This window comes from Eublepharis macularius, chromosome 17, assembly GCF_028583425.1.
Source record: "Eublepharis macularius isolate TG4126 chromosome 17, MPM_Emac_v1.0, whole genome shotgun sequence".
Taxonomy (NCBI): Eukaryota; Metazoa; Chordata; class Lepidosauria; order Squamata; family Eublepharidae; genus Eublepharis; species Eublepharis macularius.
This window is the reverse complement of record NC_072806.1, coordinates 33,501,625-33,528,758: the sequence shown is the minus strand read 5'-3', so window position 1 is coordinate 33,528,758 and position 27,134 is coordinate 33,501,625. Positions and strand designations below refer to the sequence as shown.

General features: G+C 44.4%; 1 protein-coding gene across 1 annotated transcript in view; it reads left to right on the top strand.

Moving 5' to 3' along the window:
* TBX4 (T-box transcription factor 4) overlaps positions 1 to 27,134 on the top strand; it is a 105,511-nt gene that overhangs the window by 9,259 nt on the left and 69,118 nt on the right. Inside the window, exons 2-3 of the mRNA XM_055001633.1 lie at positions 15,242 to 15,400; positions 23,800 to 23,894. Of these exons, the coding sequence (XP_054857608.1) occupies positions 15,245 to 15,400; positions 23,800 to 23,894 (251 nt within the window). The 5' untranslated portion in view covers positions 15,242 to 15,244. The remainder of the gene's footprint in view (positions 1 to 15,241; positions 15,401 to 23,799; positions 23,895 to 27,134) is intronic.

Below are 27,134 nucleotides of genomic sequence, written 5' to 3'. Positions count from 1 at the left end.
CTTGTCACGGTTATGAACTGGGGGAAATATCTTTATGGGAATAATGACATTTTATTTTGTTAAAAATCATGTTGTTGGTTTTACAAATTGAATCTCCACGCAGCAGAGAAACTAAACCTCTGCTGGCACAGTTCAGAAAAGTGTATCCCCTCGAGGCGGCAAAGAAGGGCTTCTGCTTGGGAGGATGTTCTGGCTGCCATCCTAAGGATGCTTTCCTGGGAATAAGGCCCACTGAGTAACATGATATTTACTTCTGAGTAGACCTGCCTAGGATTGCTCCTATTTTTAAAAAAGGTTGGAATCCAAAGGTATTTTACCTGGGAGCAACACATGTTGATTTCAAAGTGTTTACTTTGAAATCAAAGTGCACCCACTCCCAGGACCACACAATGATGTCATTTTGGGACAGCTGGAACAAGGGGGGAGTTTTTAAAAGTTTAAATTGTCCTTGGTGAAAATGGTCACATGGCTGGTGGCCCCGCCCCCTGATCTCCAGACAGAGGGGAATTGAGATTGCCCTCCCCCAGAAGGCAATCTAAACTCCCCTCTGTCTGGAGATCAGGGGGTGGGGCCACCAGCCATGTGACTATTTTCAAGAGGTGCCGGAACTCCGTTCCACTGTGTTCCAGCTGAAAAAAAGCCCTGGCCACACTAAATACACAGCCAGGAGCTAGTTCTGTTTACTCAGAAACAAATGTCCCTGACTTCAATGGATGCAGCAACTAACACTTTCTATGAGTGCAACCATACACCCCAAGCCTGGGTGTGGTTACTCTTGAAGTAAATATCCTTGACTTCAATAGGTCATACACCCAAATCCACATAGGATTGCAGCTTCAGTGGGACTTGCTTTTGAGTAAACATGCAAATGTCTTCAGAGGCTGTGAATCCGGAGTGCGAAAATCCCTTTGGGGAGGGGCTGAAGGGGCAGGGTATAAGCCAAATAAAATAAATTAAAAAATAAATAAAAAGAGTATAGGTGCACCGGCTGCATTCGTTGACACATTTTAAACCAGAATTTATAAGACTCAGATACTTTTTCCTCCATGAGCCTGAAATCTTGCTATAGTTGGATTTAAATAATCTTTGGCTTGCTGTGGTTAACAAACCAGCCTTCTTCCTTCCTCTTTTCCACGCACCTAACTTGAATATTGCCCCTAGTATGTTTAATTCATAGCCGGCCTCTCTGAATGCTTTCTGTGTTCTGTTATTCCCTGACCCCAGAGAAATAAAATTCATTCAGGAGAGATACTTTCTGAGTCATTTATTAGGTTGGCAGCCCTGAAACCCAGTTCAGGATCTGGTTGGGAGAGAGAGAGACAACTTTGAAAATATCCTTCAAAACAGAGAACAGTTTGGGTATTCCTTAGAGATCAGGAGCTGTGGGGTGCTTCACAATTGCTGCGTTTAACACTGGACAAAATGGGGACAGGGCTGGGGGGGAGGTACCATGGAATTTCTCTGTGGCGGCTCCTACCCTGTGGAACGGCCTGCCTGAGGAGGTCAGGAGAGCCCCCACTCTCCTGGCTTTCCGAAAAGGATGAAAAACTGAATTATTCAAAAAGGCTTTTTACTCAGATAGGAGGGTGGTATTGTAGGGAGGGGGTCTCAGATGCTTCGCTAATAAGTTAGGGACCATAGACTTCACCACCAGGTTGCCTTACATGTTATCTATTGCTTTAAATATGTACTCCTATGTACTACCTGTCGTCTAATGTCAGTCCTAGAATTGAATATATTCTGTTTCAGCACTTCTTCAACTCTGTATTGGATCCTTGCTAATGCCGTGTCTTTGTAAACTTGCATTTATTTACCGTATGGCATTGTTTATGGAAATGTCTTTAATAATTATTGTACTAATCTCACACTATGTAATCCACCTTGAGTCTCAGAGCCAAGCTACAAGTGACGCCTGACACAGGTTGGACACTTGTCAGCTTCCCTCAAGTTTTGATGGGAAATGTAGGCATCCTGGTCTTGCAGCTGTAATGGGGAGCCAAGCTGTAAAACCAGGATGCCTACATTTCCCATCAAAACTTGAGGGAAGCTGACAAGTGTCCAACCTGTAGCTTGTAGCTTGGCTCTCAGTGAGAAAGGTGGACTACAAGCAAATAAACACACAACCAAACTTAGGCCTGCATCATGGCAGGGGACCTGTCTGGAGGTAAGCCTGGAGGAAGAGAATTGGGTTCTGTTACTTGCTTTGAGCACCCTTCTCAACATGGCCCTGTGGCATGTCAGTCAACCTTCCTTGTTTTGGTCTTTGGCACCCAGGGGCCTAAAGGTCTGTAAGAAAGATGCCTTCTGCTCCCCTTTAGCATAACCATAAATGAGGGGGCTGTGATGAAGGGCGGGGGAGAATAGGATCACACTTGGGAGAAAGATCAAGATGGGTAGCACCTGTAGCAGTAGAAAAGAGCAAGAGTCCAGTAGCACCTCTAAGACTAACAGAATCTGTGGTAGGGTAGGAGCTTTCATGAGTCACAGCTCACTTCAAATTGTGTTAGTTTTATAGGTGCTACTGGACTCTTGCTCTTTTCTTCAGTTGGGAGAAAAGGGACCCTCACAAGTGGGCCCTATGGGGTGTGGGGAGAGGGGTTCCACGTATCAACCTGAAATCCACGTTGGAAGTTTTCAAACAGTTAGCAGATGTTAAGGGACCCTGTGCAACTGCCTCTTGGTTTGGGTGGGAAGCCTGACCCCTTTGGGTGGGGAACGGTGACAGTTTTTCAGAGAGCCAAATGTGGTTTGCAGCTTGAATCCTGACATGTACTTGCGCCTGCTTTGGCCTTTTTTGTATAGTTTTTCCATACCTTTCCAAACTTGCTTGATCAGAGAAAGGGAACTGAAAGGTCACCCACAGGCACTGAAGATTTTCTCTGCAAGCCACTTTTGACTGTAAGTACTTGTCCCCATCCTGCTACAAATAGTTGTGTGTGTTATGTGCCATCAAGTTGCCTCTGACCTATGGCAACCCTATGAATGCAAGATCTCCAAAGTTTCCTATCATTAACAGACTTGCTCAGATCCTGCAAACTGGAGGACGTGGCTTCTTTTTTTGAGTCAAGCCATCTCATTTTAGGTCTTCCTCTTTTCCTACTGCCTTCCACTTTTCCTAGCATTATTGACTTTTCCAGAGAATCTTGTCTTTTCGTGATATGACCAAAGTACGATAGCCTCAGTTTTGTCATTTTAGCTTCTAGGGAGAATTCAGGCTTGATTTGATCTTGTACCCACTTATTGGTCTTTTTGGCTGTCCATGGTATCCACAAAACTCTCCTCCAGCACCACATTTCAAATGAATCAGTTTTCTTCCTGTCAGCTTTCTTCACTGTCCAACTTTCACATCCATACATGGCAATGGGAAATACCATAGTTTGGATTATCTTGATCTTGGTTCCCAGAAAGACATCTTTATCTTTAAGGATCTTCTCTAGCTCCCTCACAGCTGCTCTCCCAAGTCTCAATCTTCTTCTGCTTTCTTCATTGCAGTCTCCCTTTCGGTTGATGATTGGGCCAAGGAATAGAAAATCTACAAATAGTTATAGAAAAAATAATACTTGGGCACAATGAGTTGCTCCAAAATAAATCCACTGAGTTTAAAGGGGCTTGCCTTTTAGTGTTTTGGATTGCAATTCGAGTCCCACTCAACCCATCAGGATAATTTAAGGCTGGTAGTTTTTAATGGGATTTACAAGCAAATCCTATGCATGTTTGCAGGGCTTTTTTTTTCCAGCTGGGACATGGTGGAACGGAGTTCTGGCACCTCTTGAAAATGGTCACATGGCCAGTGGCCCTGCCCCCTGATCTCCAGACAGAGGGAAGTTTAGATTGCCCTCCATGCAGCAGTGCGGAGAAAAGAGGAAAAGAGCATGTCCTTGGTCTTGGTCAAATTACCGTCTCCTGCACTTTCAACAGTAGCACAAGTGGCAGATAAGCTTACAGCCATCGCTACTATCCTGAAACATCACATTGAGATCAAGAAAGATACTGAGGAAGGCACAGGAGCAGAACAGGTTGGTTCTTTCCTGGCCAGTTGGTGATCCTACTAGGACAAAAATAGGAAAGAGGTGAACTTGCCACCAATTGTACTAGAATGGCCACTGGAATCCTAAAGCAGGGCTGGTTCATGGACCAAGACACCAGGGAAACTGCTAGAGGAGGCACAAAGAGGGTGCTGATGGACTGTAGGGGCCTGGCTTACTGCCAGACATCAGGGGCATGGGCGGGGTGTGTGTGACGGCATCAGCTCATGCTACCCAGGAGCTGATACTTCCTGGCTGTGGGCTAGCTGGTGGGCCCACAGACTGAGTAATTAATGGGTGTACCTTGCTTGGGGATACAAAAGATCTTGAACCGGTTCTACCTTAGAGAGCAATTTTCCAGACTGAAAGGTTGTTTTTTATAATACTAAGATCCAGGGGTCATTTTGTAGAAAAAGAGCTGAAGGAACTCATTAGCATAACTCATTAGTATATCTTATTAGCATATGCCACGCCTCTTGCCATCACTGGAAGTGTATCATTAGTATAACTGATTTGCATATGCCACACACCCTCGACATCACCTATTCTGGCTGTTTTGGACCCAATCCTGGCCATTCAGGGCCGAAATTGGGCCCAAAATGGCAAAAAGGGGCTGAAAAGGGGCCCAAAATGGTTAGGATTGGGTCGCTGATGAGCGGAAGATTGATCCACCACCCGTCAGAGGCCTGATCCAGGCCGAGAGTCAGGTGGGCGTGGCCACCTGCCACGTGACCTCTTTGGGGAACTGCCGGAACTGCGTTCGTGTGCGTTCCCCCTCGAAATGAGCCCTGCTGAGATCTATAATGAAACTGAAATAGTGTTTGGATTTGTGGTCGAGTAATATCTCAATCCCTCCTTGCTTACCCAACACCTGATCAACCATTCTAATAGTTAATACTGTTGGCTGTGAATCAGCAAGTGTGGGTCAGCGCGTGTGTCAATCAGCTCTCTGGGAATTAGAACAGGGCCTCAAAATAACGACTAGTAAGAAGCACCAGGCTTCAGACTACAGGGAAAGTCATTCTGGTTCTTTCCTTTCATTTTAAAATTAATTTTTCACCCATAGTGGCTCCCTAACTCACGTACCTGCTGCTGGCGCTTCATGGCTGAAAACAGGACACGCTTGCGTTGCCAATATAGTGAGAGTCAGTGTGGTGCAGTAGCTAGAGTGATGGGACTATTGGGTTTTAGTTAAGGCATGTTAACTAAACAAACTGCACACAGAAAGCTCTCATCCAAGTTAGAGAACCAATAACTGTTTATTTATCTAAAGAAATACATTTACGTAAGTTTAGTGGAGAGAAAGAACTTGTAACTGATCTAACTAGCTAGGATGGCTTCAGATTGAAAGTAGGCCATCTCTCTCAGGAGGAGACACCATGCTGCCTCTCCTGGTGCATGAAGGGAAGAAGAGGGAGAGGAGGGGGAGAGAAGGGAAGGAAGGAAGTTCCCCTGGCAGGAAGGAGACTGATAGCAGCCTGTCTATCTGACGGGCTCTATGGTTGTTGCCTTCCTTCTTCTCCGCTGGCCGTCCTAAAGGCCAAAGCAAGAGACATCGCCAGTCCCTTCTTCTAACATGGACTAGTATCTGGATGAGTCAGGTTCGATTCTCCCCTCTGCCATGGAAGCTCCCGGGGTGACCTTGGGCCTGCCCCCTCTCTACCTCACAAGCTTGTTGTGAGGATAAAATGGAGGCATGGGGATACCCACTGTGTCGCCTGCAGCTGCTCAGAGGAAAGTTGAGATTAAAGTGTGATTAAAAGATTGGAAAAACCATTACTTCTGATGCCAAGGATCACAGCCTGCCCCCCCCCCACTCACACACTCACAGACCTCTATTCGATTCTCTATGTGGCAAGTCAGGCATGTGGTTAAAGATACAAACACAATTATCATCAAATCGGTTAACCGTGATTCAGAATATCTCTGTCATTTTGCTGTATGGAATGGCAGACTGTCTAGGCCATGAGTTGCCACATATATTCATGTAGCCATATGCAGAGACAATAGGCACCTGTTACTCACCTGGAGATTTAACTTACTGACTTCATTTACACCCTGCCTTTCCTCCATTTTATCCTCGTATCAATCCTGTGAGGTAGGTTAGGCTGAGGGGGTGTGACTGGCCCAAGGTTACCCAGAGTGTTTCCATGGCCTAGTGGGGATTATATTTATTTTATAAAGCTTATATGCAGCTTTTCTGTAATAATAATAATAATAATAATAATAATAATAATAATAATAATAATAATAGATTTACATACTGCTATTCAGGGCAACTTAACACCCACTCAGAGCTGTTTACAAAGTATGTTGTTATTATCCTCACAACAATCACCCTGTGAGGTGGGTGGGGCTGAGAGAGCTCTGAGAGAGCTGTGACTGACCCAAGGTCACCCAGCTGGCTTCAAATGGGGGAGTGAGGAATCAAACCCAGTTCTCCAGATTAGAGTCCCACGCTCTTAACCACTACACCAAACTGGCTATGAGAGTGACCAAGGTAGTTAGCAAATTAAAACATACGTAATAAAACCACATCTTAAAAACCATTAAAATTAACAAAAACATATCATTAAAACAATTTAATCTGGAGCTAAAATACACCTCCAAATATTAAAAACAACAATTAAAGCATTGGGCAGGTAGGAGAGGTAACGGAGGGAAAGCGAATGAAACAAAAGTGTCTTCACCCACTGGCAGAAGATGGCAATAGAAGGGACAGGAAAATATCCCTCGGGAGAGAATTCCAGAGTTTTGGTGCCAGTACCGAGAAGGCCTGCTCCAGGACTGCCACCTGTCTAACCTTGGCCGTACCTCCCAGCCTTTGGAGGCTGGGCCTCTGGAGATGACTGCAGTGGTTGGGTATGTTCAAGAGGGAGTAGGCAGTCCTTCAGGTATGTTTGTCCCAAACCACAGAGGGCTTTAAATGTCAGCAGCCGCACCTTGAATGGTCTCTGGAAATAGATTGGGAGTCAGTGTCAATGGACCAAGACTAGGGTGACATGGTCCCTATGACCCATGCTAGTCAACATCCTGGTTGCAGCATTCTGTAACAATGGAAGCTTCCAAACACTTTTCAAGGGCAGCCCCATGAACAGCACATTGCAGCAATCTAACCTCAATGTAACCAAGGCAGTGGACAGATCTTTTCTGCCAAGGAAATCTACGGCTGCCACCTATTTGTTCAGCAGTAGATCCAAGAACACTCCCAGACCACAGATCTGTCCTGTCACGATGAGTGCAACGCCATCCAGACCAGGTGACACCTTAAATCCAAGGTCAGGCCTTCTGTCTTCTCAGGATTCAACTTCAATTGATTAGTGAGCATCCACTGTAGACCCTCCCTGGCAGAAATTCGACAGCCTCCCTGGGATCAGTCAGAAATGCAAGATAGAGCTGAATCTCAACTGCATATTGGTGACATCCCAGCACAAATCTCTGGACTGCATCACCTTGAGGTCTTATGTAAATGTTGCAGAGCACAGGGGACAAGATAGAACTTCGCAGGACTCCACAGACTAAAGCCCATGGGGCTGAGCAGAAGTCCTCCAGCACCGCCTTCTGAAACGTACCTGCCAGGTAGGACCAGAACCGCTGCAAAAGGTGCCTCCCAATCTCAGCCTGGGAAGGCAGTCCAGGAGGAAACCATGACTGATGATCTCAAAAGTCACCGAGATGTCCCAGAAAATCAACTGTGTTGCACTTCATCTCCCAGCGCAGGTCATCCCCAGGTAGTTTCAGTCCCATAATTAGGCCTAAAACCAGATTGGAAAGGATCTAAATCTATTTGAACCTGGAGTCTCCCAGATCCTAGTCCGTCACTGTAACCACCACACCACGCTGGCTCAGGGAGGGAGCGGAACCTGGCACTTGACATTAACATAATTAACAAAGCTCCTGCAACAAGCCAAAGGAAAAGGTTTTGTGTTTTACCGGGATGGACAAGAACTTCCCCTGGTCGGTACGGACAGTTGGAGGATATACCAAACTTAGCATAGCTGTGTTTAGAGGTTCACCACGGACTTGATCTCTTAGTTTTGTGGTTTGCCTGGGCTCTTCAGCAGAGCACAGTATTGCTGCGGCCTGTCCTTGCAGCGTGTTGTGCAGGATGGGGGTTGCCCACCATGACTCTCGAGGGGATGGTGCCTTTTGAAAAAAACTCCAAGGCACCTTCCCCTCCATTGTCTGCTCTTATTGTTCACCTGTTTTGATTTTTCAGGCTGAAAGTACAATAGCCAGGGGTGGGGTAGGAATATTTCCCCCAAACCATAACAATCACACCCCCCATGCCCTATTTGCTTCTGTTATTTCTCCTTTCTTTCCCTGCTTTATTGTTACTTAAAATGGTACCTAACTCAGAAATAGAACTGGATTAGTTATGATCAGGGCTTTTTTTCTGGGAAAAGAGGTGGTGGAACTCAGTGGGTTGCCCTCGGAGAAAATGGTCACATGGCTGGTGGCCCCGCCCCCTGATCTCCAGACAGAGGGGAGTTGAGATTGCCCTCCGCGCCACTGGAGCAGTGTGGAGGGCAATCTCAACTCCCCTCTGTCTGGAGATCAGGGGGCGGGGCCACCAGCCATGTGACCATTTTCAAGAGGTTCCGGAACTCCATTCCCCCGCGTTCCCCCTGAAAAAAAACCCCTGGTTATGATTCTAAAACACTCAAGAGAGTAGGGCGCTGGCTGAAAGGCAGCCAGTTCTGTGGTTTTGGCTATCCCAGATGAAAAGAGACCACAGAGTCTCCTTCAGCTAGATTTTCTCCACACAGCCCAAGGCAGAGGGATTGGTCCTACTTTATGAAATGGTAGAAAGGGGGCCCTTGTTTTCTAGCTGGCCGGCAACCGTAGCAAACCTAGCCTGTCCAGTATATGGACGGTGGATTCAAATTCCCATATATGATATATTTATTTTCCACTTTGTAATTCCATTTTTTGCATCGCTTGGCATATCATGTCTAATACTTTTTTTGCACTGTTTGTAATGTTTGCATTGTCCTGGCCCCATTACATTGCTCATAAGATCTTTCACGCTATTTGATTACCTCGTTACATCACGTAACACATCTTGTGTCTCGAGAAAGGCGAGTTATAAAATAAGGAAATGAAAATAAATGATGTGGCAGAAGATTTTAAGGGGAAAGACAGAGATGATGGAGATGGCAACAGGATAAATGAAAACCAGTTTCAAATCAACTGGACCAACTGAATGGGGAAAGAATGTGACGCTGAATATGTTAATGTGTTAGTGGCCGTTTCCACACATCTTACCTGCCTGTGGAACATTGCGTGAAGGACCCGGAAGACACCACCTTCTCGCGCGAAATCGCACCAGGAAGATGTCGTAATCCAGGAGGTTTGTGTGATTTTATGCAAAACTCCTGGATAACAGCGTCTTCCTGGTGCGATTTCGCGTAAGAAGGCGGTGTCTTCCGTGTGATGTTCTGCAGGCAGATACGACGTTGAAAATGGCCAGTGTCCGAGACCCGGGTTCCAAACCCCATTCTCCCTTGAAGGTAGTTGGGTGTCTTAAGGTCAGCGTCCCTCAACTGAACCCATCTCACAGGATTGCTGTGAGAGTAAAGTGAAAGTGACAAGAACTATGCCACCCAGAGTACTCCAAGGAAGGGTGAGATTAAAAATGTGACATGGGCCGTCGTCACACGGGCTTTTATTTAGCGCTAAAATGGCGCTATTTCCCGGCAAACACCCACCTTATTCCAACACTGTAGCGATTTTCTCTCTTCTGCTTTGTGCTTGATAGTCGCGCTATTTTGTGCCTCAGTGTGAATGCCTCACATCGATGTATTTCGCCTCGCAACGTCCTATGCCCTCCCTTCAATCCCAGAATCCATTTCTTCCTGCGACTCCCCCTTTTTTAATTTTATTATGTCCTTATAATGCCATAACGACATAACACAATGCAAACTTTCCGCTGAAGTAAAAATGATTCAATCGCCATGGCAGAGTCTTCAGCGATGGGGATCACGTCAGACAGGGAGTTTTCTGTGGGCAAAGAGCTATTTATATAATTTCAAAGTTGGAAAAACAAAAGGGTCGTAATGTTTTGCTCTAATGGAATGTTTATATGCTGTTATTCCGTTATAGCGGAATTAAACGCCAGAATAATAAAAAAAGGGGGGGAGGAGCTGCTTCTGCGCGGTTAGAGAGAACAGAACAGAGTGCTTCGGTGTGGACAGCTGGTGGCGCGAAGAGCCGTTAGGTGACCCAAAGAAACGTTACTGTGCCGAAAACAGGTAGGACGCTATATGCTGTAAATTTAACGGAAGAGATGCCCGTGTGACGACGGCCATGGGTTTGAAGGTTTGAACAGTGGTTTTAAATCCTTCCTTGGGCCAAGAAGCTAACTAGTTCAGTTCAGTTCAGTTAACCTTTATTGGCATCAGGTGGTGGCACAATAGTCACGATACAAGAAACATAGAAAAACAAAGTTACTTCTGGAACCCTTCCTGATGGAATTTTATAGCCATATAGAGAAATATTGCTACATTCTCAGTGGTTTTAGGTAGGGAGTCATTCAGAAGGTGAAAGACCTTTAAGGAATCCGGGAAGCCCCTCATATTAACTAATTCTGCTTCTAAATCCCGAAGCTAACTAGGTGACCTTGGACTAGTTCGCATTGCCTACTCATTATGTGAGAAAAAAATTAGATCGCCCTGCCCCTGTATGCCACTATGTGGTCCCTGGATGAACAGTGGGCTAAAAATGGGAGGTGGGATCCAACCGTCATGATGGACCTAAGAATCCTGGGAATTAGTCTGCAGGGATGTTGAGATTTCTCTTTTGGAGAACCACCATTCCTTCAAAGAACTACGCACTGCTTTTGGGTGGAGGATTAAAGTCTAGATCCAGGTTGGAAGAGCTGGACAAGATGCCTTGCAGTGGCACACAACAATAAACGAATTGCTACTGTCGATGCTGCCACCTCTTCCTCTAGCCCTGGGGGCCCAGGCAGCAAGCAGGCTGTGTAGAGCCATCGTTGTTCACTTGCATTGGAGTGGCAGACTGCCGATATTGTTCAGAGAGGAGGACGATGCAAATGATACCCTCGCAATGGGCTTGGAAGAGGCACAATGGCCTAATAATATCATCCCAGGGATGATATTGTTGTTTGTTTGTTTGTTTATTCAAATTATCCAAAACACAATCAACAATAAGCAGAGGTCACACATTATTATTGCTTGGCCTTGCTAAGCTAATACAGATTTCCGCCAGAGACCTAAGTAGCAACCAGATACCGGCGTAATATGCACGCTGTTCCAAATAGCGCCATCTTTTGCAGTTCTGTAGGTGTTATGTCAGAAAGCTGCAGTTTTTCCATATGAATTGCAAAGATTTTCGAGATGGTTCCAAGTGCCCCGATGACAACGGGTACTACTGTTGCATTCTTCTTCCATAGTTGGGTGGTTTCTATTGCCAGATCTCTATATTTAACCTTTTTTGTTGTTGTTCTTTTTCTTCGACTCTGGCATCCCCAGGAATTGCAATGTCGATTATCCAGACTTTTCGATTTTCCACAACTGTTATGTCTGGTGTATTATGTATTATGTTTAAGGTACCGATCAGTTTGAATTCTGAAATCCCACAAGATTTTGACTTGTTCATTTTCTAGCACCTTTTCCACCTGATGTTCCCATGAATTCTTTGATACTGGCAAGTTATACTTTTTACACAATGACCAATGAATCAGCTTTGCGACCCTGTCATGTTTAGCTTTGTAGTCCGTCTCTGCTATTCTGCTGCATTCAGAGGTAAGGTGGGACACAGTTTCATCTTTTTCCTGGCAAAGTCGACATTTGGGATTTTCACTGATTTTCTGAATGTTGGCTTTCATAACATTTGTTTGCAATGCTTGTTCTTGTGCTGCGAAGATCAGACCTTCAGTTTCTTTCTTGATTGTACCCATCTTCAACCATGCCCAAGTTAGGCTGTTGTCACTTTTTCCTTCACTATTTTTTAGATATTGCCCATGTAAGGGTTTGTTCTTCCAGCCATTTAATCTATTCTCAAACTGTTACTTCTTGTATTCAGCCTTTGTTTCGGTTGTTTTTAATATGCTCTCTGTTTTCACAGCCTTAAGTAATTTTTCTGTACTTCTACTGATGTAATCATTCAGGAGTCTCTTTTCTTCTTCCACTACCTGATGTACTTGTAACAGTCCTCTTCCACCAATTTTTCGTGGTAGATATAGCCTGTCAACATCACTTTTTGGGTGTAAAGAGTGATGCATGTTCATTAGTTTTCGCATTTTCGATCTAATTTTTCTAAATTGCTTTGTATACAATCTATTATTCCAGCTGGATATCTGATCACAGGAATTGCCCACATGTTTATGGCCTTGATTGTATTTCCACCAATTGACTTCAGAATTTTTCGTACTCTCTTGATATATTCTTTCTGAGTCAGTTCTTTTGCTTTCACATGCAGGATGCTATCTAATTCTAATATTCCAAGATATTTATATTTTTCATTATTTGATCATGATTTCATAATGTCGCCATTTTCAAGTTCTATTCCGTCAATATTTTTTTACTTTTCCCCGCTGCATGGAGAATACGGAACATTTGTCTAAGCCAAATTTCATTAGAATACCATCACTATGTATTTTCACTGTATTAAGCAATGATTCAAGTTAGTGGGACTCTTTGCATACAATTTCAAATCATCCATGTACAGGAGATGGTTTATTTTCCCAGCCTGATCAGAAATATAATAACCCATTTTTGTTTTCTCTTGGACCATTGTCAAGGGGATTAATGAGATGTTTAATTATAAAGGTGACAAGGAGTCCCCTTGAAATATACCTCTTTTGATACAAACTTCTCCAGTTTCTTCACCATAGGCCATTAACATGGTTTTCCATTTTTGTGTATTTTCCTTAAGGAACAGCTTGATGTTTTCACTAAATCCAAAAATTTCCAGGCAGGTATTAATCCCACTGTGTGGCAGTGAATCAAATGCATTTTTGTAGTCAATCCATGCCATATTCAAATTTGTCTTTCTTCTTCTTGAACTTTTCAGTACCATTATTATTATTATTATTATTATTATTATTATTATTATTATTATTATTATTATTATTATTATTTCTGGTCTGCTTTCCCCACAAGCGGACTAAGAGCAGAGTCCAACAAATATAAAACAGCATAACAATTTAGTTTAAAACCAACTAAAAACATCAATAAAAACAGCAATTTCTAAGAGATAGGAGCAGCAGCACACGTATTGCACAATCCAGCAATAACAACAGTCCATGGGGCCAGGTGGCTAACTGCTAGATGTTAGCAAAACAGGGGGTGGTGGTAACCTGCCCCCCCCCCATGTCAGGAGGCCAGTTCCACGGCTCATCAGCCTCAACTACCATATGCCTGGTGGAACTTGTCTGTCTTACAGGCCCGGCAGAAGGAAAACAATTCCTGTTGGGCCAGGGTCTCCATAGATGGAGAGTTCCACCAGGTGGGGGCCAGGACCAAGAAGGCCCTGGTTGAGGCAAGGCAAGCCTCTTTGAGGCTGGGGACCACCAGAAGATGTTTATCTGCAGAATGGAGCATCCATTCAGCAGATAGGGTGAACAGAGCATCCATTCAGCAGATAGGAACACAGGATGAGAGACGGTCCCTTGGGCCTCACCAGCTACCCAACAATGCCAACCACTGATGCTGGCCCTACAAACAGATTTGAAATTGGTTTATAGTGTAGTGCTCCAGGGACACTGACCTGGGATGTTTTTGCATACAATTTTTAGCAGATATTCAAATGTGGCTTATATATCTAGGTAGAGTTCTGACGGGGGAGGGGCTCTTATTCCTGTGTCCTTTACTCTGCCCACATGTGTGTGGTTATTTGAAAATAAGGATTGTCTTAATTAGTGATACTGCATAAATGAATAATAATAATAATAAATGAATAATAATAATAATATCACCCATTATTTGTACAGGGTTTTCGTTGCTGAAAGCACTTCCCGTATTTTCTCAGTTTAATCCTTGCAACAGTTCTGTAAGGTAGAAAAGTGTTGTTGACTTATTCAGGCCTCTCAAACCTAGTTTTGCTTCCCAATGGCCACCCAAAGTGGATTGCAAAATACAATTTATATAAAACAAGCAGAAATAGCAAAATAAAATAAATTGCAATAAGAAGTACTAAAGACTATAATAAATTATAGCGGACTATATCTTGGGTGGATTCTGGATTCACACAGCCACGGCCACAGACCATGAGCCGAGAGCCCTTTGCCTCTTGACTGTCAGCTCTCGTCAAAATGCTCAGGCCTCTGGCCACACCCAAGTATTATTACCTGCAAATGGAAAGGGAAACAAAAGCTCAGCTTAGATCTGATAATGATGTACAAGATGCTCTCAAGAATTCTCCTTCCTTGGCTCATGCCCATTACAGATGGTGATCTGAGAGGCGGTGGTTTGCCTAAGGATTTCTGGTCAGTCTGTGGCAGAGGTGATGCTTAAATTGGCAGCGCCCTGCTTACAGGTCTTACAGTGTAATCCTAAGCAGAGTTACTCCATTCTAAGCCCTTTGAAATCAATGGGCTTAAACTGGAGTAACTCTGCTTAAGATTGCACTGTTAGTCACAGACTATATTGGCTTCTGTGGAACCAATAAGAGTGTCTCAGAAATCAGCCATGAAGTGACTTGTGGCCCCTTCAAGACTAACGAATGTCTTGTGGCCTAAGTTTTCATGGGTTAGAGAGCACTCTTCATCAGATGCATAAAGGTTCAGTGGGATCTGGTCCACAGAAGTTCTTGCTGCAATAAAGCGAATAGCCTTCAGGGTTCCACAGCACTCTTGGCTTGCCTTTGCTACAGCACAAGAACAGAGCTCCTGTTCCACAGCAGTCTCAAGTGGGTAGCCATGTTGGTCTGCAGTTGAAGAGCAAGAGTAGAGTCCAGCAGTACCAGGGTATGTGTTGAAGGGAGCTTTGAGACTCAAAAGCTTATACCTGAAAATCTTGTTGGTTTTTAAGGTGCGACTGGACTCGAATCTTGCCGTTCCACAGTAGAATCAGAATGTTCATTTTAAAAGTTCTGGGCGACAGCAAAGATCCAAACTGGTTCCGGAGGCCCCTTTCCTTTGGTCAGGTTGTGGGGTTGCATAGGTTTTGATCTGCTTACACAGTTTGGGAAGGAATGATTCGGTTTGGGAAGGAATGATTCGGTTAAAGCTCTCTGCCCCTCCGTTTCAGGAAATGCTCCAGGAGAAAAGCTTGTCCGAAGCAGAGGACGGGTTTGTGGCACCTCAGGCCCCTGGCCATGTGGAAACGGCAGCAGGTTCCCCAGTTCTTGGCGTAGCAGGAGTCAGCAACACACCTCTGAACAGTCCGCAGGGTCCAGATCCAGAGCAGGTATGTACACGTTAAATAATATTTATTTATTTATTAATTTATTTAAAACATTTTTATCCTGCCTTATTTCCTCAGGTTCAAAGTGACTAATGATGGAACAAGCATGTTGTACAAATTATATGTACAAATTATAAAAGGCACAAATGTACAATTGTAAATGCAAAAGTACAAATTATGTACAATGCACAAACTATAAATGCACATATTATAAATGCAATGTACAAATTATAAACCCAAAAGCACTCAAAATGTAAAAAAAGTACACAGATGTTTAAAAAAAATACACAGAATTAGAACAAACACAGCCAAATCTGCTGGAATAAATTATAGTCCACCGAACACTTTCTGAAATAAAACTGTCTCACATGCTTTCCTAAATGTAGCAAGGTAAAGTGCCATTCTGGTCGGCCATAGCAAACAACTGGGTCCACCCTGGAAAATGATCTCACTGGAGCCATATGAACAGTCTTAAGGGAGGGCACCTTCAATTGCAAATGTGTGGTGCAAATTGGTTCGATTGTCATAGCACTGTCATAATTTAGAGCCAAGCTACAAGTGACGCTTGACACAGGTTGGACACTTGTCAGCTTCCCTCAAGTTTTGATGGGAAATGTAGGCGTCCTGGTTTTGCAGCTTGGCTCTCCATTTAATTGAAGTTTACAGAGCAGCAGTCTATGGGAGGGAGAACATGCAGTCAGGAGGGGAGTGCAGGCATCGGGCTCTTGCCAGGCGCCCCCCTTCCCCTCCGCTGGGTGTGTGTGTGTGGGGTTTCTGTAAACTTCAATTAAATGGAGAGCCAAGCTGCAAGAGCAGGACGCCTACATTTCCCATCAAAACTTGAGGTAAGCTGACAAGTGTTCAACCTGTGTCAGGCGTCACTTGTAGCTTGGCTCTCAGTCTGCATGTGCCCGTTATGGGGAGGGGTCAGTTTCCAAATTCAGGGCAGCCTTCCCCAATCCCTGACTAAGCTACTTGGAGACCCTCCCTCCCAGTCTGATTTGTGAGATTTCACAGCCCATGATATACACAGCTGAAAGTCTGTCATTCCTGACAGAAATTTGGATTTGAGCAGGTTTTTAAAAATGAGAGCTGAGGTTCTCTGGATGCTGAACTGTGCAGCTGGGAAGAAATTTTGCCCTTGGGTTTCACAGAGACCTAGTTTTCCTTAGGGTGGTAAACTTTGTTCCAGATTGTACAGTTTCAAATGGAGGGGGGGGATTACATAAATGACTGTCCCTCAGTACAAGAAAGCAAGGGTGCCAGGGTGATTGGTTGTAGTTTAGTTTCCCGCCCCCCCCCCGATTCACTACCCCTCTATGTATTATTTATTTTATGTAATTTAGAGCCCATCTTTCTCGCTGAGACTCAAGGTGGATTACATAGTGTGAGATTAGTACAGCCAGTATCAAGGACATTTCCATAAACAATGCCATAAACACAAGTTTACAAATACACAGCATTAGCAAGAATCCAATGCAGAGTTGAAGAAATGCTGAAACAGAACATAAGCAATTCTGGGACTGACGTTAGACAACACGAAGTGCAGATAGTACACAGGGGCACATATTTTAAGTAAATGGTTAGTATGTAAGGCTACATAGCAGTGAAGTGTATGGTCCCTAACTCATTAGCGAATTGACAAACCCTACAATACAGCCCACCTATCTGAGTAAAAAACCTTTTTGAATAATTTGGTTTTGCATCGTTTGTGGAAAGCCAGGAGAGTGGGGGCTCTCCTGACTTCCTCAGGTATAGGAATATTTTTCCCCAACAGGCCAAACAAGTTGAGATTGAGAATATGGCATGGGGCAGAAGGCTGAAGCCCTGTTTCCACCTGTAATTTGGTACTGATCCAAACATAGGAATAGAGGAGAAACCACAACTCATGCTTGACTGTTACACAGGGAGGGGACCCCAGATGAACCTGAGAACTCCACAGTGTGTGAACAGGCAGGTGCAGCCCAACAGCAGGCTTTCTACAGCTTGCATGCAGAAACTCTGAAGGGCCATTGGAAGCTGGGAAAATAGAATGTGGGAAAGGGTGAACCCTTCTTCCATGCCGTAGTCTCTTGATCCAGATTAGGGAGGGAGCAGTTGTTACGTAGCAATTGAAACAGAGAGCAGGAGATCTGTTCATGGATCTTTTGTACTCATGTTTGATTTGGTGCTCAGAGCAAGGCTCACAGGATTACAGAATGGCAGCACCTTAAAATCCATTTCCTAAGGGCAGTATCTCCCTCAGGCTCCTTGAAATGCCAGGATTTTGGCCTTCTCTTGCTTAATGTTGTTCTCTTATTCCATGACTCATCTTGCTTCTAAGCAGAGCCCATTTCTGCACAAATCCCAAAGTCTGGAGTCTGGCTACAATTCAATTTCCGTTTCCAAAATCAGGCTTCTTTTAAGTTCCGAATCTTTTCGAATTTCACTTCTTAAAAGAATTCCCAGCAAGGTACTTTTTAGATATTAAGAATTCATATGCAAGACTTACTGACGTGCCAGAATTTAGTAACTATATACCTGAAAAGAATCACTACATCACCACAAAACTCCCCAAATCCAGCAGCATCCACACCAGGTATGCTGAATAAAAAGTTAAATTGGGTCTTAAGCACAGATATTAGGTAGTAAGGGCATTTTTCTCAGTAAGCATGCTTAAGATCAGTGTGAAAAGCATTGCTTCCCCCCACCCTTTTTCCAGCTGATTTAAAATGGTTTGTGATTTTAATTTTCCCTATGCTACACAATGCTTCAATAGCCCCATGGCGCAGAGTGGTAAGCTGCAGTACTGCAGCCCAAGCTCTGCTCATCACCTGAGTTCGATCCTGGCGGAAGCCGGGTTCTGAGGTTGGTAAAATGAGTACCCAGTTTCCTGGGGGTAAAGTGCAGATGACTGGGGAAGGCAATGGCAAACCACCCCGTAACAAAAATCTGCCAAGAAAACGTTGTGATGTGATGTCCCCTCATGGGTCAGTAATGACTCGGTGCTTGCACAGGGGACTACCTTTACCTTTACACAATGCTTCAATAGTCAGCTGTCTTGTACTCAAAGAAGACTTAAGCCTGGCCACAAAAAGGAAGGCTTTCTATCAAGATAAAAGGTCATTAGAAACTTCAAGAAATGAAAACCATGTTGAGTTAATCATTTTTAACGAGGGGGGAGGTTTTGCAAGTGGGCACTGGAGTATCTTAGCTCAGATGGCCTTTAAAAAAAGGATTTGATTACCAATGGCTATCACCAATGATAAGTAAATGGAACCTCCATGTACGAAGGCAGTATACCCCAAGTGCCAAATGGTGGGACCCTGCTTATAAAACTTCCTTGAGGCATCAGTCAGAGTCTGGTGAACTTTTGGTCTATTGCAAATTCCTATGGATCTTTTAAAGTGAAATTTTCTTGTACCTAACTAGGAAGTCCGAGCAATCCATAAACCACTGTCTGAAAAAAGAAATAAAGAAGTTACCATCCTTTCTTCAAATGGCAAGGTTTAGATTGAGGATCTACTTAGTTTGAGCCCCTACCCCCCCTGTTACTGCTTGCAATCTTCACACTGAGAGTTCTGGGGATTCCCCGCCCCCCCCAGCCTCTTTTGTTACCCCCACGCCCAGTTTGGATTAGAAAAGATTTCTTGTTTTACAGTCCTCTGTTTTAAAGTTTGTTCTTCTGATCAGACTGCTTTGCTAAATAAATAACAAGTAACTCTTTTCAACAAAGAAATCCCTGGAGACTTAATTAAAAAAACTCCTCATCTTTGATTGCAAACATCTTTAGTTTTTCCTCCTGAAAACAGCAATTCCTAAAACTTGTTTGCCTAAGGAAATAAACTGAATGTTCATATGAGCCCAAAGTACACTTCCTCAGAAGAGGCTGACCAATATTTCTCTGCATGATTTGTTACTTTGGCAGTGCCCCCCTTACAACGGCCTTCAAGGAGGGATGGCTAACTTTGTCCCATTTCTGCTCAGGAGTGTTTTTCAATTACTCAATCATTCTCACGGAAGGTGTGCCTCATAATTTTCAGGTGAGGCTGTCCTCTGTGTCTCTGCCTCAGTCACTACTGCACAGGCAGGCAATGACAAACAACCTCTGTTAGTCTGTTGCCATGAAAACCCTGCAAGGGGTTGCCACGAGTCAGCTATGACTTGATGGCACTCTCTACTGCCACATTCCAATCATCTTTCACTGGGGACAGGTAATTCCGCCGTCTCTTAGGACTGGGTTTGATTGGGCAATTCAGTGAAGAGATACTGAAATACCAATTCTGGCATTCTGGGAGCCTGCAGCTTTTTAAATGAGGACACTTCATAGTGTATCTCTGCATGAGTCCAATCAGCAAATACATCCAGACTAGTGACTAGCACGCAAACACAGGTGTGGGCTCTTGTATTGTCTTTTAACAAAACTTTTGGTCTTTAATTTTAATTTGGAAGACTGGCTGTTACAAATCTGGCAATTATTGACTTAAATCCTGTACCTCCTTTCCTTTTTTTTAAAAAAAATAATCATGTGGTTTGTTCACTCACTGCTAGAGGAACCTAATTATTGTAGTTTTATATGCCGTCTTATTTAATTGCAATGTGATTTGTTTTAAAAAGACACACACACTGTGATTTTTATACAATAATTAAACACAATTAGACACACTTAGGCCAAAAAAAGAGAAGAATGTAATTTACTTTGCCATTCTGCTATGTTTCCTGAGTGACTAACTTTATTTAGTGTGCTTTTTTTAAAAAAAAAGTGCTGACAACTTTTACCATATCAGAATTATAACTTGTTGTATAATAAGGAAGCTGAGATGTGAAGTTGAGTGTGCTCGCAGTTAAAACCATTTTTAAAAAAAACTTATATAAACTCAACATGCATTAAGGACTAGCAATTATGCCCCAGGGCTTGAAGCTCAATTGACTTCTGTTTGCAACAATAGCAGAGCAGGGAAGGGGGAAAGCAAAGATAGATTGCTAGTAGGAAGGGGGGGCGGGGTGGATATCAGGCAAGTCTAAGCAAATTGATCTCAAAATTAAATACATTGGCCATTAAACAGGAACACAGGTTTTTTTTTTTAAAGAGGCAGCTAACTAAGGAGGAATTTGTCTTTCCTTCAACCAATTTAATCAGCTAACTTAAATCTGCTTGAACCAGCTGGTTAGCAGTGAGTTGGAGACCCCACTGTAACCACACCAGTCTAGCTCATTCGGCAGTTGTCAAGAATGCGGAGATAACGTGTGGACATTTGTTTTACACATGCTAAGTGTCCTTGTTAACAACGTTGAATGCATGTTTATTTCTTGCGATACTTCATTTAAATGTGCTTTTTCCTCCCCACTGAAGTGGTTCTTCTAAATATGCAAATGTAATTTAAAAAACATCAGAGCACTGTAACATTCAAACACTGCATTCTGTTCTTAAAACAATAGTCCACGTGCTAGAAATGTATTTTGTTGCATGAACTGACTCTGTGTGAGGATCACCCTATGCAAGTCATGAGGAGCTCCTAGCTACCAAATGCATGTGCTCAAGCTTAGCTAGATGTATGTGTGAATGCCATGTAAATGCTGGTTTATAACAGGATTTACAGAATCAAAGAATCACAGAGTTGGAAGGGGCCATACAGACCTTCTAGTCCAACTCCCTGCCCAATGCAGGATGAGCCTAAAGCATCCATGACAAATATTTGTCTAGCCTCTTCTTGAAAACTGCCAGTGAAGGGGAGCTCACCACCTCCCTAGGCAGCTGATTCCACCTTTGAACTACTCTGACCGGGAAAAAGTTTTTCCTAATATCCAGCAGGTACCTTTGTGCATGTAGTTTTAGCCCGTTGCTTTGGGTCCTATCCTCTGCTGCCAACTAGAACAGCTCCCTGCCCTCCTCCAAATGACAGCCTTTCAAATATTTAAAGAGCGCAATCACGTCCCCCTTCAATTTCCTCTTCTCCAAACTGAACATTCCCAAAGCCCTCAGCCTTTCCTCGTAGGGCTCTGTCTCCAGACCCCTGATCATTCTCATCGCTCTCTTCTGCACCCTCTCAATTTTGTCCACATCCTTTTTGAAGTGAGGCCTCCAGAACTGCACACAGTACTCCAGGTGCGGCCAGACCAAGGCAGTATAGGGAGGGACTATGACCTTCTGTGATTTTGATACAATGGCCCTTTTGATACAACCCAAGACTGAGTTTGCCTTTCTTGCCGCCGCATCACAATGACTGCTCATATTTAGTTTACAGTCCACTCTTACCCCAAGATCTCTTTTGCATACACTACTACCCAGAAGTGTTTCCCCCATCCTGTATTTGTGCTTCACATTTTTGTGGCCCAGATGTAATACTGTGCACTTATCTATGTTGAATGGCATCCTGTTCACAGCCACCCACTTCTCCAGAGTATTCAGGTCTTGTTGAATTTTAACTCTATCTTACAACTCTCGTCGATAGAGTTCCCACGATCTAGTAAGCTCGTCACTCGATCAAAGAAGGAAACCAGGTTGGTCTGACAAGATCTGTTGGGGACAAAACCATGTTGACTTCCCCGGATCACTAAGTGGTCTTTTAGATGCTTACAGATTAATCCCTTTAAAATCTGCTCTAATATCTTCCCAGCAACAGAAGTCAGACTGCTGGCCTGTAATTTCCCGGGTCATCCTTCTTCCCTTTTTTAAAGATTGGGATAACATTCGCTCTTCTCCAATCTTGTGGCACATCCCCAGACCTCCAGGAGGCCTTGAAGATGATGGACAGAGGCTCTGCAAGTTCTCTAGAAAGTTCTTTGAGCACTCTTTGGTGCACACCATCCGGCCCACGGGATTTGTATTCATCAGTGCAGCCAGTACAGTTCTGTGCCTTGGTTGTTTCACTCTGCCCACTCCTGTACTAATTGGATCAGATTACCCACATTAAAGCCAGATAGCATAAGATTCTTTGTCTCCATTTAAAGAAAAATGGTTGTAAGATATTTTGATGTCTTAAACAGTCAGGTTGCACTGAGGACTTTTTCAAAAAAATAGGTTTTAGAAATGTGGCTGGAGGAGAGAAAGAGAGAGAAGAAAGCAACCAGTCTAGTTTTTCATCACAGAAGGAATGTCCACAAAACCTCTCCCTTCTCCACAATGCCTTGCATGTAGGAAATCCAAAGCTCTGGGACCTTAGATAGCAGGGTTAGGAAAGATCTCTGGTGGAGAGCCGTTAACCCTCAGGTGTGCTAGATAGACCACGGATCTCATTTGGCTTAAGGTAGCACTTGATTATTCCCAGGTGCGGCACAATGGTCTTCGGTGCTTGTGGCCGGCCGGCTGGGCACCCCCTGCACGTGCGCACAAGCGCGCACGCACTGGCCTGCATGATGACGTCATGCGTGATGTCATCACGGGAGCGCACGCCCCGCTGCCAGCCCGATCACTGCGGCGGGCAGCTGTGACGGTGCGCGGTTGCCTGGGCCACCGCAGATGCCTGCCCGCGGCGGCTGTGCCCGGCCGGGGACGTGTGCTGGCAGTGGCGGCGGCGCAGGAGGGATAGGAGGCTGCTGCTCTGTGACGCACGCTCCTGCCCCCTGCGCCTCCTCCGGCACTCCCTCCGGCACCCCGCGTCTGAGGCCACTGCCTACCTGGCCTCAATGGGCGCGCTGGCCCTGATTATTCCCTCCTAGTGTTCCTGGTGAGCTAGCCCAGATACAGACTGACTATGGTTGGTGTGCTACATACAGTGTGATGAATTCCTGGCATTGTAAGATATGCAGTGCACGTACAGTGTCCTACCCTTAAAAATACCAAGTAGGAGGAACAGAACGGCAGTAAAACACCTACTGCCTTGTAGGTGTGCACGCACTAGGATTACCAGGTGCTGAGGCCACTCCCGGCTCTCTTGGGGGAAAAGAATGTTGCCATTCAGTACGATATAATGTAAAAAGCATGCACACATTCCAACTTTATTGCACAGGCAAGCTGGATCAACACAAATCTGAAATACTCTCAGCAAAATCCTTCCTGCTAAAACTGTACATGTGACACACTTTTGGAAGTTAGGTTGTAAAGTAGTGCGGTTTTTTGTACTGGCAAAGCCTCTGGCGATGATTGGCTGAACTGCCCTGATGTCACAGAAAGGGAGGGAGGGCAGATAGTTTTTGTCTGCTACTGGGTGAGCTGCTCCCATGCTACAGAAGAAGAGGCAGTGAGTCAAGGGGAGAGCTAGAGAGAGAGCAGAAAAGGAAGGCAAGGACATCTCATATTAATGGAAATTAACTGGCCAATAATTCAGGCTTTTGGTCTTCATTTAAAACCAACCTGGCTACTTCTCTTTACTGTTGGCAATGCAGAGTGGAAAGTTCACTCTAGCCTGTTACCATGAGTTTTTTCAAACCATGCTTACGTGGCTTTCTAATTTTATTTATTTTAAAAAATTCTTTTCTCAAAGACTATTGAGAATATCAAAGTGTACCTGCACGAGAAAGAACTATGGAAGAAATTTCACGAAGCTGGTACAGAGATGATCATCACGAAAGCTGGAAGGTGAGTTTAAAATCCGTTTGTTCCCCATCCTTTCTCCAGGGTTTCTGTTAACACCTGCTCCTTCAGGCTTTTGTGAAATGGTATCTACAGAGATTAGAGGATGAAACAAAAATCTTTTACCTCGGTGTAATTCCTGCATCATAAATATGGATTTTTTTTTCTTACGTAGTGTCCCTTAGATGTGCTTCCCCTGTACAACAGTTCCTAGAACACTTTGGTTCCAGTTTTATGCCGTTGTCATTGTAGGATGTGTAAATTTTTACCTGCTCTAGTAGTGACTGACTCTTCTGTATTTTTAGCTGGGTCCCAAGTCAGGCTACTAACTTCTGGTTAAAACATGCTATTCTAGAGTTGCCCCCTCCTGCCTGGGTAATGGACTTCACTTTGTAAATCTCTAGTTAGCTAAAGTAAAGACTGCCACTTCTGTGCCCACACAATTAGTGGGATGCAGCTGTTAGATACTGCAGTTGGGAAGACTTGTGTTCAAATTCCTTCGCTTCCATCCTTCGCACTGTGGTCTCTCCTGGCTGAAACGACCTCATAAGGTTGTACTTGGGAAGGTGAAATGGAGGAGGGGAGAGGTCCATACGCTGCCCCGGTCAGGTAGTTTTCCAAATAAGAGGGGGCAGAAGAGCCACAAAGTGTCCGTTTTGGACTGCTAGCAATAAGGTACAAAATGGTTGCTGGTAGGATTGCTAACTTTGGGTTGAGAAATTCCTGGAGATTTGGAGGTAGCGTCATGTATGCCTGCCTGCATACCTGCCATTAACGTGTTTTGCATTTTGTGCTGATCATAAATGTTTGCTGAGGTTGTATTCTGTACACGGTGTTGGTCATCTGAGGGTGTGTAAACTGCTAACATGAAATGTACTGGGCCAGCGGGGGTTGTCTGTTATCTGTTGAAGGTTGTCTGTTATCTGTTATCTCACTTCTGTAGCAAGTGTCCTTGGATGCAAGCTGCGGGCAGCGAGGAATGTATCTTTTCTCAGAGACTGAGATGATTTCATTCTGTACTCTGTCTAGCCTAAACTAATCAGTTCCCATGTAACTCTTTGGGGTTTTCGCACCAGAATGTTAACAGACCCAAAGGGCGGGAAGTTTACCTATGACTAACACTATCCCTGTTTGCATAGTCACTTCTACCAATGTATTCGTATAGATCACTTGGACTGCATAGATCTCTAATAAAAGTTACTTCAACCAATGCACCTGAGTGCTTGCTGTGAGGGACTTGGGGATCTGTCTGCCAAGGACTGACAGGTGGAGGCTGGGGAAGGCAGAGTTTGGCAGATGGTGAAAGCTCAGCAGGTATGTGATGCCTAGGGTTGCCAGCCTCCAGGTGGTGGCTGGAGATCTCCCGGAATTACAACTGATCTCCAGTTGATAGAGATCAGTTCTCCTGGAGAAAATGGCTGCTTTGGAGGGTGGACTCCCAGATAAGGCCCCTCCCTTTCCAAAGCTCCACCCTCTCCAAGCTCCACCTCCAAATCTCCAGGAATTTCCCAACCCAGAGCTGGTAACCCTAGGATGCCATAGAGTCCATCCTCTAGAACAACCATTTATCTCAATGGGAACGAATCTCTTTAGTCTGCAGATCAGTTGTAATTCTGTGATAATTCAAGGCCCCACCAGGTCCTTTCTCCACTGGAAGAAACAGTGGCTGGTTGTTTTTTATTATTTTTATTATTTTATTAGTTATATCAAGGATATTCCATAAACAATGCCATAGGGAAAATAAATGCAACTTTACAAAGATATCACATTAGCAAAAACCTAATGCAGAGTTGAAGAAATGTTGACACAGAGGACAAGCAATTGTAGGACTGACATTAACCAACGCAGAACTATCCAGTAGGGTCATACTTAAAGCAACAGGTAGTACAAAGGAGCACATGCTTAAAGCAATATAAGGCAACATAGTGGTGAAGTCTATGGTCCCTGACTCATTAGTGAAGCATCTCTTTGAGACCCCCTCCCTACAATACATCCCTCCTATCTGAGTAAAAAGCCCTTTTGAATGATTCAGTATGTTTTGTGTATTGTCTGAGTGAGAACTAACAAAAAAAGACAAGTGGGCCTTGAGCAGATACATGTTGCTAGATCCTGCGTTCTGGTATTTGTCTCTAATAAACCCGTTCTCCGTATTTTTGTCTTTGTTGGGCATATATGTGTGTGCGGGGCTTTTTTCTGGGAAAAGAGGTGGTGGAACTCAGTGGGTTGCCAGCACAGGGGGCAACTCTTGACGGGAGGTGGTGCCCCTGGTACCACATGTGCGCGCGCAAAGTGCACGCATGCTCCCAGGGCCAATGACATCACTTTGGGACAGCTGGAACATGGGGGGAGTTTTTAAAAGTTTAAATCGCCCTTGGCGAAAATGGTCACATGGCTGGTGGCCCCACCCCCTGATCTCCAGACAGAGGGGAGTTTAGATTGCCCTCCGTGCTGCCGAGTGGCATGGAGGGCAATCTAAACTCCCCTCTGTCTGGAGATCAGGGGGCGGGGCCACCAGCCATGTGTCCATTTTCAAGAGGTTCTGGAACTCCGTTCCACCGCGTTCCAGCTGAAAAAAAGCCCTATGTGTGTGTGTTTTTCAATTGCTTAGAGTGGATTGCTGTAGTGGTCATTCTATGGGTTCCTCTTCCTTCTGAGAGTTAGCTTTTTAAGGGAGCGAGATTCTGATGCAGAGTTTTTCCTTGTCAATAGAATTAACTCACACTGGCTGTAAGGCCCCCTGCAGTGCATGGCCCACAGCTGTTGAGGTATATTTTGTGCTGTTAATAACATAAGGCCCTCTACAGAAGTTATGTTCACGTGAACTGGAAGCTCACAAACTGCACTTATAGGAAGATCAAGATGTGTTAGTTTGTCTGTAGCAGTAGAAAAGAGCAAGAGTCCAGCAGCACCTAGAAGACTAACGAAATTTGTGGTAGGGTATGAGCATTCATGAGTCACAGAGCTCACTTCTTGGTATCTGAAGACTCATGTGAATTAGGAGTTCTTGATTCGTTGTCTCATATTATTCTAGAGTGTCCTCTCCTTGCTTCACAACCAGGGTTTTTTTTCAGCTGGAACGCAGTGGAACGGAGTTCCAGAACCTCTTGAAAATGGTCACATGGCTGGTGTCCCCGCCCCCTGATCTCCAGACAGAGGGCAATCTAAACTCCCCTCTGTCTGGAGATCAGAGGGCGGGGCCACCGGCCATGTGACCATTTTTGCCGAGGGCGATTTAAACTTTTAAAA